At 31.2% G+C, this 19,813-nt stretch overlaps 2 protein-coding genes across 2 annotated transcripts; both read left to right on the plus strand.

Moving 5' to 3' along the window:
* Window positions 1-6,395: 6,395 nt before the first annotated feature.
* LOC119604796 (lysM and putative peptidoglycan-binding domain-containing protein 3) lies at window positions 6,396-11,107 on the plus strand. Its single transcript, XM_037957650.1, has 3 exons — window positions 6,396-6,642; window positions 9,743-10,368; window positions 10,439-11,107. The coding sequence occupies exons 1-3, from the start codon at window positions 6,629-6,631 to the stop codon at window positions 10,705-10,707; spliced, it is 909 nt and encodes a 302-aa protein (XP_037813578.1). The 5' UTR covers window positions 6,396-6,628; the 3' UTR covers window positions 10,708-11,107.
* A 1,612-nt stretch (window positions 11,108-12,719) lies between these two features.
* On the plus strand, window positions 12,720-19,717 carry LOC119604788. Its single transcript, XM_037957626.1, has 2 exons — window positions 12,720-15,089; window positions 19,126-19,717. The coding sequence occupies exon 1, from the start codon at window positions 14,474-14,476 to the stop codon at window positions 15,080-15,082; it is 609 nt and encodes a 202-aa protein (XP_037813554.1). The 5' UTR covers window positions 12,720-14,473; the 3' UTR covers window positions 15,083-15,089; window positions 19,126-19,717.
* Window positions 19,718-19,813: the final 96 nt, after the last annotated feature.

A 19,813-nucleotide genomic window follows, 5' to 3' on the forward strand; every position in this document is an offset into this window, starting at 1 on the left:
TTTTTTCGCTTCCCAGCAGTTCGACAAAGAATCAATGGTTAGACGGTGACGTTGGTGGTTGATTCTAATTCGTCTTTCGGATGTACTCTTTATAAACTAGGGTGAAGATAATCGTCACATTCGTCTCCTCTTTGTATGCGAGAGAGTGAACACTTAAAAAACAAATTTAAGCTTTTTGTCTGTCTCTTCGTAATCTATGGGGTAACGATTGACATATTCGCAGGACAAGCACATGTTAAAATAGCTAGTCACCTGGGCAGTCGGTGGCTAAAAAGGTATCCCTAAATGGTAGGTTAAAAACGTAGTTCGGGACTGTCCGACCGAACTGCTGGGTTATTATCTGAACTCGCATTTCTATGGCCAAATAAATGGTAAAGAAATACACACATGGTATGAAACTACAGGGAAGGAAAAGGTGCAAATACTTAACCCAGATATGCCCATTGATTGAGCTTGATCATTTTAAAACTAGTTTTATATTATTTTGGAAGCAAATGAGAAATAAAAAACAAAGCAATTATAAATTTTTAAAAAAATATTGGAAAAAGTGGTTTTTAAAGTCCTCCTATATATAGGACAAAGGGGCCACAACAACAAAACTAAAACACAATAATGAAACTTTGACGCATATCACAATCAAGCTACTCTTTATAAATATAAATTGAGAAAAAAAGTATTAATTTACTTGTAAATGTACAAAATTTTACTTTCCGCACATAATGCATTTACCGGACTTACCCAATTTTGGTCATTATGACAATATGACAAATTTAAAAATTCAATAACTTAAAATTAGTAGCAAAAAAAAATGCGATCACACAATATCCCATTAGGTATTGATGAGTTCTTTGTATGTGAACAAAAAAACGGAACTTAAACAAACGTGACGGATCTTATAACCAAAAACTATGTGTACTATATATAGGTCATTGGGCATATTTGGGTTAATGGATTCTTCATACCGACGGAATTCAAATATATAGAGCTTGGAAAAGTTTTCTTGCCTAAAGATGTTTGTTGCTAAAAATGTCTTCTTCATTAATTTTTTAGAAACAGTTATTAAAGAGTTTATTTTATTCCTCTTTCTCTTAATTTCATGTCTACCATCCACACTAGTGGGTCCTTTTAAATATATGTAGGTATGTATATAGATTTGATTTTTTTTTTTTTAATTTTGTTCTAAGATATGTATATGTTAAATACTATAACACTACTACATAAACATATGGGAATTTCCAAAATGTCGAATTTTATTTTGGCAATAGGCGTTTTTATAGCTTTTAATTAGCCCTATAATTGGTGCTACGTTTAATTTTGGTCAATTTTTCATATCAAAGATAATTACAAAAAACCAGTTTTTTGGCCTACATTTCAATTGTCGATTTTTGCGAAACCCGACGTCGTATTTTAATGAGACTAACTTTAAAATGGTTATATTTTGACCGAAAATTATTTATAATATTTTATTTTTAAGAAGAAGAAGAAATTTAAGTAGATTTTTACATTGAAGCATGGATGCAAATAAGGGCTTAAAGAACACTTACTAGGGATGCCAAACGGGACTGGCTTTTACAAATCCCGGGATTCGGGATTTTGAAAATTGCAATCCCGGGATCCCGGGATATTTCGGGATCCCGGGATTTTTCGGGATCCCGGGATTTTTCGGGATCCCGGGATTTTACGGGATTTCGGGATTACATGAATTTATTTATTTTATATATGAAAATCTTTAAATCATCATATTTGTAAAGAAAATTGTTTAATTTTGTGAAAATTTAGCAGACAGAAGATATATTTAAATTAAAACAATCCAATTAATTCCAATTTTTAAATAAAAACTTTCAGAATTGCATAATTTCTGAAACTTTTTAAATACATACTTACTTCCTAAATAAATATCAAGTTCCGAAATTAGACATAAGCACTTTTTAAAACCTCATACTGTTCCATGTGAACTAATAATTATAACAGATACCAATTCAATTATCCGTACATCAATTTAGAACCTATTCTTTGAAAAATATTTGGAACTTTACACAAAATACATGTTAGTTTTGGAACATGTTATTATATTCGTAGTATTAATTTAAAATTTTATGTGCATTCAGAACAAGGTAATTTACCTTTACCGGTATCACTCAGATTTGTAGAAAGTTAGAAATGTAAAATCCTCTAGTATTGAAAAATAAAGTTTGTATTCGACTGTGCCGAAATTAAATACCCACCATCAAAATATTGTAATGTATTGATATTAATATCAGCATCAATGTGATTTTCAGAGGAGGTCCAATTAGGTTTTCTTGTGTCAATTTTGGTCCAAATTTGCATCACAAATGGAATGAGTCTTCTAACTCGTGTTTTTAGCTTACAGACACAGAATGTGTATACTTTTTGGGTCGGTCTACGACCAACATTTCGATGTGTTAACAAGTAAGAAGTTATAGTTGGGCGAAGCCTACCATATAATACCCTACACCAGTTATAAAATAAAATGTGATTTATTGTTCATAATAAAGCATCTAAGTTGAATTGTACCTTGCCTCAGATATACTTTAGCTATTTTTTGTTGAATGAAATTGTGTACATTTAAGTCATATTTCGAAGGGGGCTTTGTATAGGAGCTAGGGTCAAATGAGGCCGTATCATCAAAAAATACATCAGGGTCATGAAGGCTAGTATAGAACTTGGCTTTGCAGCTTTTTGTCGAGATACGAGTATATTAAACATAATTATGAACTTAAAAGCCCTATTCGGCGGGTTCAGTTGTATGGGGGCTAGGTCAAGTATTGGACCGATGTTACCCATTTTCAATAGGATCCGTCTCTAGTACAATAGAAGATCATGCAAAATTTTATAGAATTATCTTCAAAATTGCTGTAGTTTGATTACAAGGTTTACACGGACGGGCGGACGGACGGACAGACGGACGGACATAGCTTAATCGACTCAGAAAATGATTCTGAGCCGATTGGTATACTTTAAGGTGGGTATAGGACCAATATTATTGTGCATAACAAAAATCAGCACAAACCCAATATACCCTCCCCACTAAAGTGGTGTAGGGTATAAAAACGAAGTGAATAAATAAATTTATATGTGCTATGTGTATGGAATCATACCACTTTAAAAAATAAAAGGTTTAAATATGTATAAAATTAGCTCTGCGGAATTTAGTTTTGCATGAGTCGAAAATAAAATAAGATCGTAATTTTCAAGTTAATGAAAATTATGGCTCAAAAAAAGAAAATAAAAACAGTTTTTGAAACAAATCCCGGGATTTATTTTGAAAAATCCCGGGTTTCGGGATATTCTAATCCCGAAAAAATCCCGGGATTTATTTTCCAAATCCCGGGATTCGGGATTTGCCAATCCCGAAAAATCCCGCGATTTTCGGGATCGGGATTTCGGGATTGGCATCCCTAACACTTACCCAATATGCTGTTTTTTAAATGTGATAGATATTTAAAGTCAATCTGAGACAATTATAGATTTGAAATTTAAAGAATTAGACACTCGCTGGAGTAAAGTAGAAAAGTCATACGAAGAGTTAATGCTTTCAGATCAAAGTTAAAGCTGCAGATCAAGAGCAGTATGATTCATGTGTTGACATGTACTATTTAACCGTTTCCATACGGATAACGTTTTGGAAAAGTCCAAAATCGACTTTTTGTTTCAACCATAGAACCCAAGGCAAATTCACATAAGATAGTGGCAGTTCTGCAACAACAAAATTTTCCATGGATTTTGTTTTTTATTTCGTAATTCTCCTGGTTTCTGAGTGCAATGAGTATGCTGATCTTGTGGCATTTTTTGGCGGTGATTCTGGTTCTCAAACTGGTGTCCATATATCTGCTATCAGAGCACTAGATCGCTATAACGCGATTGCAAATTGTTAAATGAAAGTATATTAATAAAGTAGCATCACTTGAACAGCTGTTCAAGCTGTATTTTTTATACCCTACACCACTTTAGTGGGGAGGGTATATTGGGTTTGTGCTGATGTTTGTAACATACAAAAATATTCGTCCTATACCCACCTTAAAGTATACCAATCGGCTTAGAATCGTTTTCTGAGTCATAAATATTATAAACTAAAACGTATTTTTTTATTTAAGTTTTCTTCCCATTGTTGTTGAAAGAAATTTTTGTTAAATTTTATAAACAAAAACCATATGATTTTGACACAATCTTAAATTATTCCAAAAACAAAATACATGTGGTTGTTGTAGATGTTGTTGTACAACAAGAGATGTCGCTACTTTCAAAGTAAATTTATATTAATTATATATTAATTTACTTTGGCTACTTTATTAATATACTTTGGTTGGTATTTTCCAATGCGAATTCAGATAAGGTGGCAGTTCGGCAACAACAAAATTGTCCATGTAATTTGTTCTTGCATTTGGTACGCACTGATGCAAAAACAATAATTGCGGAAAATTCATTAATTGAAAATATTTTGTGAAATTTTTATATTTTATAAAAAAATACACATAAAAATATTAAATTTTGTAAAGATAATATACCCTGAGTGGAATAATGTTTGTTCCAAATGAAAAATTCTACTCCGGCAAATTAATTTTGCAATGCGTACAATTATTCATTATTTATACCTATAAGAAAAATATTCGTTTCGGTAAGGCCCCTTCACACGAGCACACAAGTAATATGATCTGTAAAAATTTTGTGTAGAAGGGAACGGATGGGATCGTCTAAAAGCAATATGTAACGAAATCATCACACATTAAGAGAAAATACGGATGGAAAATTTGAGAGTCGTATTTTTTGAAATGATTAATTTTTTGAATGATTTAAAAAACAAGCAAGTCGCATTAGATCAGGGATGTATTTTTGTGTAAACACATACAAAAAAAGTGTAACAACTGTTTCCATCTTACTTTTGTTATTGTTTTATACCAATCGTGTAAACACAAAAATATAAATCAAACGACTTTTATTCTCTTTTTTGCAGGGTACAGATAGCGATCGAATTCAATTCGCTCGCGAGCGAGTTTAATTCGAGCGATTTAAATAATTCATCTTCCGGCGAATAAATCTATTCGACTCGCGAGTTTAATTTTTAAACTCGCGATAAGAGTTGAAAATTTAAAGAGCGTAAAATAGAACTCGCTCGCGATTCGAGTCAAAACGAGTTAATCGCGAGTTTTATAATTTTGTAAATGGAATAAATTTATAAGGCACAATCAATTTATATATAAATATGACATAACCAAATAAGTTTCCCATTAAAATTATGTACACAAATACATATGTACGTACATTATTTGCTGCGAAGTAGTAGACACTTCGTACATACATACACACATACATACATACATTCATTCATACATACATACATACATACATACATACATACATACATACATACATACATACATACATACATACATACATACATACATACATACATACATACATACATACATACATACATACATACATACATACATACATACATACATACATACATACATACATACATACATACATACATACATACATACATACATACATACATACATACATACATACATACATACATACATACATACATACATACATACATACATACATACATACATACATACATACATACATACATACATACATACATACATACATACATATATACATACATACATCATTCAACACGTGTTTTATTATCTTTCTTATAAATATATTGAAAACAAAAACAACATTTTTAATTTATTTGTTGTTTTCAATATATTTGTAAGAATGAAAATGTTCTTTCGCATTTAGAGAAACCGGCAGTAATAAATAAAAAAAATATACATATGTACATACATAACTACAGACAAAAAACATACACATTTAAATAAAAAGGTAGACAATATATTTCTTATACTTTCTCACTTTTGCTTTGTCAGACCGTCATAAAACCTACGGCTACACAATCACACATACATAATTATTTCCCATATTATTGGTTCTTTTTTACTACCACAACAGAACCTGTTTCTTGCACACACACTTTGCTGATTTTCGGCTCGAATTTAACTCGAATTCAACTCGTTTTCCACTCGCTCGTAAGCGAGTTGAAAAAACAAAAACATGTAAATATCGCTTACGAAGCGAATACAAAACACATAAAACTCTAATTAAAATTGTGCTCGCGTGTTGAAAAATAAAACTCGCGATTTTGAATTTAAAAACGAGCGATATAAATAAAATTGCGATCGCGAGCGATATTTTTACCTACCCTGCTTTTTTGTCATACGGATGGAATTTCATTTTTCTTTTTTTATTAAACTTGTCGTACGTAAAGTGTGATCGTCTGAAGGGCCCTTTATACAGAAAATAGCTACTGCATTGCCCCATCTTTTATGGTGAAAAGTTGGCAACGCTGTTGAATCATTTTGACATCAACTGTCAATTTCTTCTACGTCATGCATTTCTTGTAAATTCAATGATGTTTAATAAATATAAGTAATTTACACGTAAAAAGATATTAAAAATATTAGTATTATAGTAAAAATTAAAGGAAACAATTTAAACGAAAACAACACCAGAAATAAAAGCTAACAACAGCCAACAAACGATAATCGTACTTAGAAAGGTGGAAGTATTTAAAACGATAGAAAATACAATGCGAAGAAATGCGTAAGTATTCCATTGTATGTAAATATGTACGTACATACATACTTATGTATGTCAATATTATTTTAACTGATTTTGGGTCCACCTCACCACAAATTGAACTATGAAGAAATATAGTATCCCTTTAACATAATGTGTAAATAACTTATGAAATTTAATTTTTCAATATCGAACGAGTATATTTTATAAACCAGATATTGGTAAATTGCAATATTTTTGACTTCTAATGCAATTGTTTAGTATAGCATTAGTACAATTTATAAAACGTCTCGGAAATTCGTTTTACAAACATACATACATATTAATAAATATTGTACCTAAATAACAGAAAAAAATTACACAAAAATATCCCGCTATTGTTGCAATTTTGTAAACAAACGATCTTAAACACTATGGTTTACTTGTAAAAAGGATGGTAGTGCTTACATATAGATTTTCTAATTCTGATCCAGCTATTTCCGTCCATCTGTCTATTCATAGCTCAATAAGTTCCAAAAGAGAAGAGCCAGTGAGATATAATTTACCACAAATATTCTCTATTAACCATGGTAAAAAATATTTTTCTACCATGATATTAACTAGGTTTATTTGGTATTAACAATGAGCAATATTGGACCAACAGAAAAAGAAACAAAAGAACATTGTGTCTATCCGACCTTTAAACTAAGTTAAATAAGTTTATTTAAAAAGTGGATTTTATGAAAAGCTTTTAAGTATTATATGACTTGTCAATTTTTGTTTAGTTTGAGCACAAACGAATCCAATAAAATTAAAACAAATTTGATTTTTTCGAATTTTGCTTCAAAATTTTAATACCTGGTAATTCCATTTTTTTAATTAACAAACCACTGGGTGTATAGGTATATTTTTAAAATTATTTTTTTTCGAACATAACTTAAAAATTTCGAAAGAAATTTTGAAAATTTGAACATTACGTTATGTTGTTATCAGATGTCTACATATACATACATACATATTCCAAATGTCAGCATATTTGATCTACAGGAAGTGGCTTAAAAATTCAGTTAAAATTTTCGAGGAAGCCAATCGTCACTCTATAATGAGACTGTCAAGAGCTAGTCAAAAGTAGTCAATGGATAATAATATCCAAATGGGTTCTTGGGAGTCAGTCACATTACTAGCTATTGACGAGTCCTAGGTGAGAGTGAAGTGTCCCCAACTAGCTAACTAGGACAGCAATTGCAGTAGGGTTAAAAAACCAGTCCGTCAAAGTTTAACTCAAAAAATTATGAAAAATAAGAGAAAAATTTTTAATTTTTTTGTTTTAAAATTGTTGTTTAAAATTCTTTTTGTACTGGTTTTCCTTTTGGTCTTCTAACACGGGTTATGCCATCACTATCGATAATATTGAATTCATCACTGAAAAGACGTTTTACAGAAATTGTTTTGTCGGATGAAAATAACAGGTCGACTCACATACTATACTGCAAAAATAACACTTAGCTAAAACCTAAAAAAATTTATTAAGTTATTACTAACATAATAAGAAACTTGAACTCACAAAACCATGTTTAAGTACTGGGAAGATTCTAATTTTACGAACCAAATCTTGTATTATGAATGTTAGTTGCAAATATTTTGTCTGATACTGTACATGCAATTGTATAACACCGTCCGAAATTAGACACGAACCGGATGATATGCGTCTGAAACTATAAATTTAATGGAGAAAAACTGCGTTTTTAGTTTTTTATTTCTTGATCCTGTGTCCTTTTTATATTTTAAAATGCTTCTACTGATTAAACAATGCCAAATTTGATGTCAAGCGAACAAGATGTCAAACGAAGAAAATGTCCAGCGAACAAGAAGAGGTATAAAATATTTTGTGTTATTTTTATTTTATTCTGTCAGGATCAAAAGACGTAAAAAATGTCTTTCAAATTTTTTTTTAAATAAATATTGAAAACCTAAATAAAGGGTAAACATTTTAAAAGACATTTTTGGCATCTTTTTATCCTGACAGTATAAAATAAAAATAATACAGAATATTTCCCAAATCTTCTTGTTCGCTTGACATCAAATTTGACATTGATCAGTAGAAGTAATTTAAAATATATTTTGAAAAATGTACTCTTTAAAGTTTTGAAGTCCTTTAAAAAGGACACAGGATCACAATATTAAAAACTAAAAACTCAGTTTTTCTCCATTAAATATATAGTTTCAAACTTATATCATCCGGTTCGTGTCTAACGAATTTTTTCTCTTTTTGTTGGACGGTGTAATAAATACTTAGTTCTTTTTATTAATCTATGAAATTTTCAGTGTAAGTTCCTCTATATCTGGAACGAACTATAGGATATTTTTTACTGAAATTGCAAGTGGGAGGGATGTCACGCCTACTTCTTCAAAAGTCGAATATCTCGGAACATGGTACAACTAGATTTTGTATTAGCAATTTTGACACCCATATGATTATTTGGAGGTAAAATTGGAGGGCTAGCAATAGGGGGCGTATAACTCCCCATATGAATTAAATACACAAATTTGTATATCTTGGAAACGCTTAAAGCTAGAATCCTCCAATTTTGCACAAACAAATATGTCATTCATGTGATTCTTTGGGTAATAAATTGGCGAATTAGAAATAGGAGATGACACATCCCATATGAACAAAATAATAAATTTCGTGCCACCAAATGTGTATAATGACAGTGTTTTCTCTCATGAAAAGTAAATATGAAAGGTAAAGAGATTTTTATTTATATTGCTTTTAGCTAGTATACCAATAAAATACAAATAAGTAAAAACAAGTACAAAATGTAAAGTAGACTTCAATACCTTTCATTTGAGATATTAATCATCAAATTATAGCTGGTAGTTGTTGAATGACAAATTTTCACCCGAATTATAACTGTTTCTATTATTTTTTCCGTCACTGTATATCATTTCGAAATTTTTCAAAAACAGATTTGTTGTATGAAAATCCTTGGAAAACTAAATTAGCTTATAACTTCAAATTAAAAAAAAGATTTTTGTTTAAAAAAAATCGCACATTTACAAGGAATTTTTCGTACATTTTACCAACAGAAAAAAATTGTACAGAATAAACACATAAAATACCCATGTAATCTTAAAATTTTAGGCGCTCATCACAACATACACATAATGATTATTCAATTTCTACTGTGCCATACCACAATATACTTCTCAATGATTCAGACACTACCGAAGTTGATTTTCTGCAGATGAACAATATATCTTCACGAATACCTGCTACTTACAGCAACAATAGTACAAACCGGTTCGAAAATACAATAGAAGCAAAAGTCGAAACTGGTGATACGTTACAAGCTATAGCATTACGTTTCCACTGTACTGTTGCCGATATTAAGAGACTAAATAAAATCGATAAGGACAACGAGATTCATGCTCGAAAAGTGGTTAAAATTCCCGTAACGGTACACAATGTACTCTTGGACACATTACCAACCGTTCATAAGAGCGGTAATAATAGTCCTAATCCAGCACAAAAGTCTGGTGGCAGTGAGAGTCGCGACAGTAATAGTGGTTTAAGTAGTATTGTACGCAATCCTCTTGAAGATGCCGAAGCCATGTTAAGCGAAAAACTGATGGTAGCTTCAGTAAATTCTTCAGGTTTAGACCATCCGTCTACAAGTAAAGCAGCAACAGCGAGGGAAAACAACGTGAATGACATCATATTGAATTCAAAACTAAAATCGGGCACTTTGAATGTCTACAATGATGGAGGTAATATATTGGTAATACATTTATTTATACATTTCTTCCAATAATTTTAAAATTACTTTTTTCTTTTAAGATATATCAGCAAGTAATCTCGACGATGTATCGGCACCTCTTATAACGGATATTTTGAACGATTCGACTAATGCACCTCGATTGCATCGTATACGTGGGCCATCATTGCGTGCAATGGATTGGTCAGGGACTGATTGTGATATGTCGTGGATTTGTTTGTTTGTTGTAATTTTAGCTCTGTGTTTCGTCATTCCACTTGTTTATGTATTCTACATAGCTGAACATGCTCATCACAATACAACAGGATCAATTTCTCCAACTCACCAATGACATTTAGTAAAAGTTTCCTAACAATTTTTTTTACCATTGTCTGGTATTAAATCTCGACTAAAATAAAGGCCTCTTTAATTACTATACGAATAGGGAAGTGATAATTCATTGGCTTTAGAATTAAGTGATAAATATAATTTTGTTGTGTACTGTTTTTCGGAGAATATTAATAATTCGCCTCTTAATATTCAATAATATCGGTATATATGTATATTTTTAATTACGTCATTTTGAATGACACATCGTATTTAAAAGCTCTTCCAAAATTAATTTTAATATTATCTAATTTTTTATCATATAAAGAAAAAACAAATTCAAAGATTGCATTTAGTAAAAAATTAAAATTTTAAATTTTGAAAAGTGTTATAAATGGATGAACAAGATTTTAACCAAGAATAAACAATGTTTAATGTTTGATTTTGAATATTTGAAAATTTTAATTATCTCAACATTTGGTAAAAGTCAATCAATTCGTCGAGCAAATATTTGCTAAAAAAAAGTAGTGCACTGGATATTTACGATATGATCCCAGATAAATTGTCCCCTGATATGTCACTAGAATTATAAAATAACATATCGTGAGCCTATATTAAAAAGGTGCCAAATCAACTTTTAGTCGAATTTTGATTTGTGGCAAATATCTTCCCATCTCATTCCCCATGTCTTGTATAAATTTCAAACAAAAAAGGGAATTTCGCGCTTTTAACATTTATTTTGTAAATAAGTTTTCCCGAAGTATAATTATTAGGCTTCACGCAATATTTTTGAAATTGTAATATCATACCATTTATGAAGGGGTAATAATAATATTGACTTACTTATTTTGTTAAACAAAACACTGATTTCTATACTTAGACCAAAAAATGCTGAATGCTATATGCGCTGGTGTCCAAAACTAAAGCAACTGATATAATATTTATGTAGAATGGAGTAATCTATACAATTTTCTACTAATCGCCGCTATTCTGCATTTCAATTCAAATCGAAATTTTCTACATTTGGCAACTTTGGTATTCTGCATTTCGATTCGACTCTCCGCCACATAAACAACAATCTGCAAAAACGTAGGCACGATCGTAACGCAGAATACACACATTCGTAAAGCATTGAAACGAAATGGAATTGCTTCTTCTTTTTCTTACAATTCGGTTTTTTATTGGAATACCATTTTCGATCGTAGCGTAACTGAATGCGTAAACGTAACCGAAATGCAGAATAGGGGTGAATGTGTAATATAATTTGTTAACATTATTTATAAAATATTTTTATTATCGTTTATGCTATTGTGCATCTTTGGATGATCCTTTTGCAGCATTATTAAAGTATGAAATTGAGCTCATTCTTCTTTATTTTTTCTATGTATATGATTTCTAATGATGATTTCTAATCGATTCTGCAGTTTCTGCTCTGGAAAAAGTTTATCTCAAAATTAATGGTTTCAGCAGCAGATATTCAGAATTAAAATATGGAAGGAACATTTTCAGGAATTAAACTTTTTTTGTTCTCCTGAAAACTGTGTGTGATGCATTTCCGAACGTAATGCGTCAGATGCAGCACAGTAGCGCATTTCCGAACCGGATTGTTGTGTCGGATTTTTTCCCTTATTTACATCCGATAGCTACTCGGATTGCATTATTCTAGACCGTTTGTAAACCTCGCTATTGGGTATCACTGAGGAAAAAGATTCATGCTGGAGCAGCATTATTGAGAAGAGAGCGGCCTTATCGTCCCTACAATCGTCTCCTTGTCAATGGTCCAAGAGGTGCCAACTAAAGCTTTCAATGCCTTATTTCTATTTCGAACCTTTTGGCTTATGTAGTTTGATTGTCCTGTGAAGTGAAGGAGACTATCAAAGACTGTTTTCGGATTTTCCTTACCTCTTTGGTCCAAGAAGTGAAAAGTGACATACGAATCCACATCTGCATCCAACATCAATATCGGACCAACAGCACGTCAAGAAAATGCAATGAATATCATGAAATTTCCCCCATTGTGGTATATGATTTTTCAGGAACACTTAAGCTTTACCTGCATGATTGAAGGATACTAGTTGAAGTTTAATAGGATCAAATTTGGTAGAAAAATGTATATGCTGAAAAATGTACATGTAGCAACAACCAAAGTGTACATTTAAAACCATAAACCACAATGGGTGAAATATGACGAATTCGGTGATGGTTCTATACGCAAGGTGGATGCACAAATGGATCAGTATGACTATCAAAATAGGCTCTTAAATGTTTTTGGAAAAAATTAGAGTATAAAGTAAGTAAATTAAAGTTCAGTTAAATGGCGTTTTTTTAATCGACAACGACTTAAAATATGTTAAAAGTGCAGAGATGAGCTAGTTGGAAGCGAACGAGATTAGGTCCCAATCCAATAGAAAACATTTAAAATGATATGGAGCAACAAATAAAAGCAGAGATTCCTAAGAATTTCGCCAATTTAAGGCCAGAAATCCTGCATGATTGAAGGATACTAGTTGAAGTTTAATAGGATCAAATTTGATAGAAAAATGTATTTATGCTGTACTCCAAACATGTAGCAACAACCAAAGTGTACATTTAAAACCATATCTGGTAACTCTATGCCTGAATAGTTGAAATTTTTTTGTACGGCTGATCTTTTGTGGAAAAAATAATAATTACTTTTATTAAAAAGTGTTTTTTTTTACTTGAACTAATTAAATTTGGAATATATTATCTCCTGTTTCAATTAATATATAAAGATTCTTTTGGATAAATTATTTGCTGAAAAATTATAAAAACGTGCTATTTGCCTTTGCAAATTTTGTGTGCTGCATTCCGCCATTTTTGTTCCTGAACTTTTTTTAAATTTGTACATATTTATTTTTTAATAAATACCACTGCAGTCTATTGGAACTTTATGATTTGTGGTTAAGTGGAGTGTGTCTTGTTGCTGGTAGAGGTTTGCTGCTGCTATCTTCTTGCAGTTGAACCCTTTTCATTGATTCTTGCTGTTTTACTTGCCGCCATTTTTGTGTGTTACGTGTGGTGGTGTTTCTGCGGCTGTTGGAGTAGTGCACCTGCCGCCATATTTGTGGTCTGTGAGTGCTGTGCTACCTTGGTGGATGATTGCTCCTACTGTTTTCCTGCTGGTGATTCTACATATATAAGGGTGCTGTTTGCTGCTACACATTGTGTCACTTGCTGCCATACTTATTGTGAGTGGTGTTCTGCTTATGGTGTTAGTGTGGATTTGCTGCTGCTGTCATCCTACAGGAATTGTTAAAATACTTTCACTGGAGTTCATTGTGTACTATTGCTGCTGTTAAGTAAAGCTGTTCTTGCTGTTGCTGCTATCCTCCTATTGGTGCATTATTATTATTAATATTGAAGTTTTGCTTACTGGTTGTGAATTATCAACGTGCTCCTGTCTGCTGTTAATGTATTTTACGGGCTATTTAGTGCACTTTTGAATTTGTTTGCTACCAACCATTTTTAAGATGCCGCCTGCTAAAACTTACAAATGTGGTGTTTGTCTGGAAGATATTGCCAAGAATCGAGCCAGTGTCCTATGCAAAAATTGTTCACTGTGGATACATGTTAGCTGTACAGATCTTCAAGAAAAAGCACTCACTTTATTAAAAGACAGTAAGTCTTTATCTTTTACTTGTTCCAAATGTGACAAAAACCCAAATTCTGGTATGGATAAAATACGCGAATAGGTTTGTGCCATTAGCTCTAAACTTGATTTATTTATTGATAAAGTGGGCAATGATCAAAGATCTATTCAACAATCTCTAATGGATACTGTCGCCGGCTTTCGAACAGAAATGACAACTTGCTTTAAGGATATGAAGGCTGAAATACTTAATTGTAATAAACTTATTGGTTTTATTGACACGTCGACTACTAAAAGAATTAATACTTTAGAGGATGAAAATAATGTCTTATACAAGAGACTCAATCGTGCTGACGTCATTATTATTGGTTTGCCAGCAGGTCTGGGTGACCTAGTGGATCCTATCATTAAAATAGGATCTGTCTATAATATCCCTATCTCTCGCGTCGACATTAATCATGCCTTTTACTTTAAGAATCAAAAAGCTATTTTAGTAAAATTCAATAATGTTTTTTTGCGTGACCAGTTAATGGCGGAGTATTTCAAAACCAGAACCTTAAGAGTCTGCGATGTTATTGGAGGTGAAATTGAATCACGTATATATTTAAATGATCACCATTCCCCAGCTGCTGGCCGGTTAAATATTGTATGTAAGAAGCTTCTCCGTAAGGGCATAATTATTAAATTTAAGATGCTTAATGGTGATAAGTTACGTGCTAAGCTGACCATGGCTGATGGAAAGAACGTGGTTTGCGACTCCGTTGAATGTGCTGCATTACTTAATGAATAAATTTTGGGTATTTCTTTTTGTTACAATATTTCTCTTTATTAATCTTATTATTATATACTTAGCTTAAGGTTGTACTATTCTAGGGCAAATACTAATATAAATTATTGTTTAGTATGTGGTAGTAAATATATATACATGTGTGTATGTATGTATATGTATGTGTGCATGTATATGTATGTATATATGTATGTATATGTGTATATATATGTATGTATGTGTATGTGTGTACGTATGTATGTATATATATATGTATATGTATGTATGTATATATGTATATATGTGAATATATATATATATATATATATATATATATGTATGTATGTATATATGTATATATATATATATGTAAATGTGTATATTTACTATGTGCAGTAATTTATATTATGTATATTTTGCTTATGAGATGTGCTGACCTTGATTTTGCTATACGTATAGTATTATTTGAAATTGAATTTTTACTTGTAGTTATATTTATGTGGCAACTAAGATAAAGTAATTTTGTTTTTGATTAGAATCTTGAAAATATCTGCTGTTCTTTTCAATATTATACTGTTCTTTATCTCCCTTAATAACATACAGATATTTTTATATGCCTTTCTCATGGTTGCTATATATTTAGTTTTGTATTTTTCTTCTTTTATACTTTATTAACTTTGAACACTTTTGATCTCAATTGTATTACTGTTTATATTATTGTATTTTTAACACCTTTGATCAGCAGTATTTTAGATTGAAATGAATTTTTTTGTATTTGTATTTTTGATTATATGCTTTTATATGTCCTTTATTAATTGTAACTTTTCTTGGTTCCCCATAATCTTGTTAACCAGTGTCACTTGATACCAATATTGGTCCAGCTTTCAGTAGCAAATTGTATATTAACTCTGCTCTTAGTTCTCATGATCAGGAATTGAACATTGGCCATCTTAACTGTCAGAGTATTAGACCCTCATCTAGTTACTCTAAGATTGATGAATTGAAGTACATTTTATATGATTCATTATTTGATATGTTTGCTATAACTGAGACTTGGTTAAAACCTTTTATTTCCTCTACGGCCGTAGGAATATCTGGGTACACGCTCATTCGTAATGATCGACTTAATTCGAGAGGAGGCGGTGTAGCGATTTTTATATCTAAAAGATTGAAGTATAAAGTAGTATTTCAGATCTCTGAATTGGGACTTTGTGAATCCCTTTTTATAGAAATGGACTACAATGGCTCTAAAATATTATTTGGTGTTGTTTATTTACCTACGGGTGACATACTTTCCTTTGAAAACTTTCATTGTGGGTTATTCTTAAAATATGTCAATGTTATTGTCGTTGGGGATTTTAATTGCAATATGTTTGATGTTAGCAAGTCGATGCATTTTCGAGCACTTTGTTTAAGGAATAATTTGTCAGTTCTTCATAATTCTAAACCATCGCATTTTGATGTAGCACATGGATCTACGTCTCTGATTGATTTCTGGTTAGTGAGTAATCCTTCGATGATGAGTTTTTCTGACCAGTTACAATGTGAGCTAATTTCGCACCATGCTCTTATTTTTGCTTCATTTAAGATTTCTGTGGATCGGCGATCTGAGCAGTATATTGAGTATAGAGACTTTAATTCTATTGATTGGGAAGGTATTCTATCTCTTTTGTCAGATTTCAGTAATTCTAGCTATTTTGCTGAATCTGTAGACGATAAATGTTCTCGCCTTTCTTCTCTCTTTGAATCTGTTATGACATTTGTACCTATTGTTAGGAAGAGAATTAGTAATAAAGATAATAATAGTTGGTATGATTGTAAGGATATTGCCTATGCTAAATCTCTCAGTAGACTTGCTTATTGTTCTTATAAGTCCTCCCGTTCTGCGACTAATTGGAAAATCTACTGTAAGTATCGTAACAGAGCCAAGAATATTGTGCGAAAAATGAAAAGGAAATATTTTTCAAAGCTTTTCTCTGGACTAGATACTAGGGGGATGTGGCGTATTCTTAAAGGTGCTGGTGTTCAGGATGATTGTGCAATTTTTGATGGTGATGTGAATCTAATTAATGATTATTTTGTTGGTATAGGTAACGGTGATATTCCTGAAGAGTTTAACATTAATTTTAGTTGGAATGATACTAATTCGTTTTCGTTTAGTTGTGTGGATGAACTTGAGGTGTTTGAGGCTTTAGGAAGAGTGAAATCGCAGTCCATTGGTATCGACAATATTCCTATTAAAGTTATCAAGTTGATCTTTCCCCATGTATCTAGTTATATTCTTGATCTATTTAACCAAATTCTAACCACATCTGTTTTTCCATCTTGTTGGAAAATTGCTCGAGTTGTTCCAATCCCGAAGACGAAGGTAATTCACGGTTTGGACGATTTAAGGCCCATCTCTATTCTGCCATCGTTATCGAAGGTATTTGAACACATTATTAAGGAACAGATTGTTGCATCCACGTTATCTATGTTATATGATGATCAATACGCGTTTCGTAAAGGTTATAGCACATCTCTGTTGCTACTCAATCTTACTGATCATATTAGGAGAAATATTAATGATGAGAATTTAAGTGTACTAGTTTCCCTTGATCTCTCTAAAGCCTTCAATTCAATCTGTTTTGTTACATTAATAAATAAACTTAGGGATGAGTTTAACTTCTCTTCATCGGCATGTAAACTTATACTATCATATCTCAGAGGTAGATCTCAATTTGTTCAATATAATGGTCTTACTTCTTCTTTACGCCTTCTTTTTTCTGGAGTTCCTCAAGGCTCGGTTTTGGGGCCTCTCTTGTTTATTTTGTATATTAATGACCTCCCACGTAGTGTTGACTCTACTATGTGTAAAACCTTTATTTTTGCTGATGACGTTTTTTTACTTTTTAATAACAATATTGAATTTAGCGATGTATTGCGTGAGAATATTAACTATAATCTACAGCGTGTTGCTGATTGGACTATGAACAATTCATTGGTTGTTAACCCGTCTAAAACAAAGGCCGCCTTGTTTGGACCTTCAAGTCGTTTTTTTCCCAATATGGAGATCACTTTAGGGAATACTCGCATAGTTTTGGTCGAGAATATAAGATGTTTAGGAGTGATTTTGGATAGCCGCCTTTCTTTCGAGAATCATATTGACAATTTGTTCTGCAAAGTTTTTGGTATTTTGCGTAAGATATACTCGATGAATTTATACTTACCTTTGCGTGTGAGATATAATTTGGCTCATTCTCTATTGTTTTCACAAATTTTATACTGCATTGAAGTTTATGCTGGTACATTTGCCACCCTATTTAGGAGGATAAACCGAGTATCTAATATGATAGTTCGTTTTGTATATAATATTAAACGTTATGAGCATATTTCTTCCTTTGTAAATCTTTTCCTAGGTATGAATTTTGTTAATTTTGTAAAGTTTAAGAGTTTATTGCTTTTTTATAAACTTGTTAAGTTTAATTTGCCTATTTCTCTACGTAGATCCTTTCGGTTCTCTCGATCCACAAGAAATCCGCAAATCTGTATGCCGAGAATATCTTCATCTGTTTTGGGAAGGTCGTTTTTGGTCCGTATTGCGCGGTTGTGGAATGTTCTACCTTACTCGTTGCGTATTTTTTCTCATTCCAATAATGTATTTCGTTTAAAACTCATGCAGTACTTCTCTGGCACTACTTCCTGAACTGTGTTGATCTGTCAATTATAATTTTATTCGTAATATTTAAAATAGTAACTAATGACATATGACTCTGACAAAAGCTTCTATTGATATGAAAATTGAAATGATCTGCTGAAATTTGTTATTCACTGGGGTAAATGAAATGATGTATATGTTTTATATTTCTTTGGTATTGATAATTATTTTAGTTATTTTATTGATTTATACTATATATATATATTTGTCAACATTATTATTAATTAAAATAATTTTAAATATTATCATACCATTTTATTTCTCTTTTTAATTTTCATTTATTTCCCTACTATATATACATATGCATATATATACATATATATATATTTTTTTTCTCGTTTTCTTTAACAATTTTCTCTCTACTTACTAGGAAATATTGCTTGAATTTACCCTGGAAAGTTTTTATATGCTCTCATGTTGGTTTTCTTTTTAAAATAAATGTAAAAATGACAATTTTTTTTTAGTACAGGATAACGTCCTTGTTGTTCAGACTGAGACCTGCATATCTGATGTGTAATGGAGCAATCCCAATATACTTACTTGAGTTATATGTACTTGTGTTTTATTTTATTTACCACATAAAAAACGATAGTATCAATACCTTTGCTTACCCATTAATTATACATTTATACATTGTTAATTATATAGTTAAAAGCTATTTTATGACTCTTATAAATTGTATAAATATTTTTATTTTTTTACATTTATTAAATAGTATTAATCATAAATTGCTTCTGAAAGGGACCTTATGTGTATTTGTTTATATTTTTAATCTTACTGGCTGGGGAGCCTGAATGAATAAATATATGTAACAAATTAATAAATATATATTAAGCATATATCAACCTTTATAATATTTTTAAGGCGTATATTTTACTATGTAATATTGTTATTTTGGCCAAAGTGGCTTTATATTACTGAATAAATAAATAAATAAATAAATAAATAAATAAATAAATAAACCACAATGGGTGAAATATGACGAATTCGGTGGTGTTTTTCGGGCGTAGTGATGGTTCTATACGCAAGGTGGATGCACAAATGGATCAGTATGACTA

Source organism: Lucilia sericata, unplaced genomic scaffold, assembly GCF_015586225.1.
Source record: "Lucilia sericata isolate MDLA Ls3-8-SP2 unplaced genomic scaffold, ASM1558622v1 Contig000433F_arrow, whole genome shotgun sequence".
Taxonomy (NCBI): Eukaryota; Metazoa; Arthropoda; class Insecta; order Diptera; family Calliphoridae; genus Lucilia; species Lucilia sericata.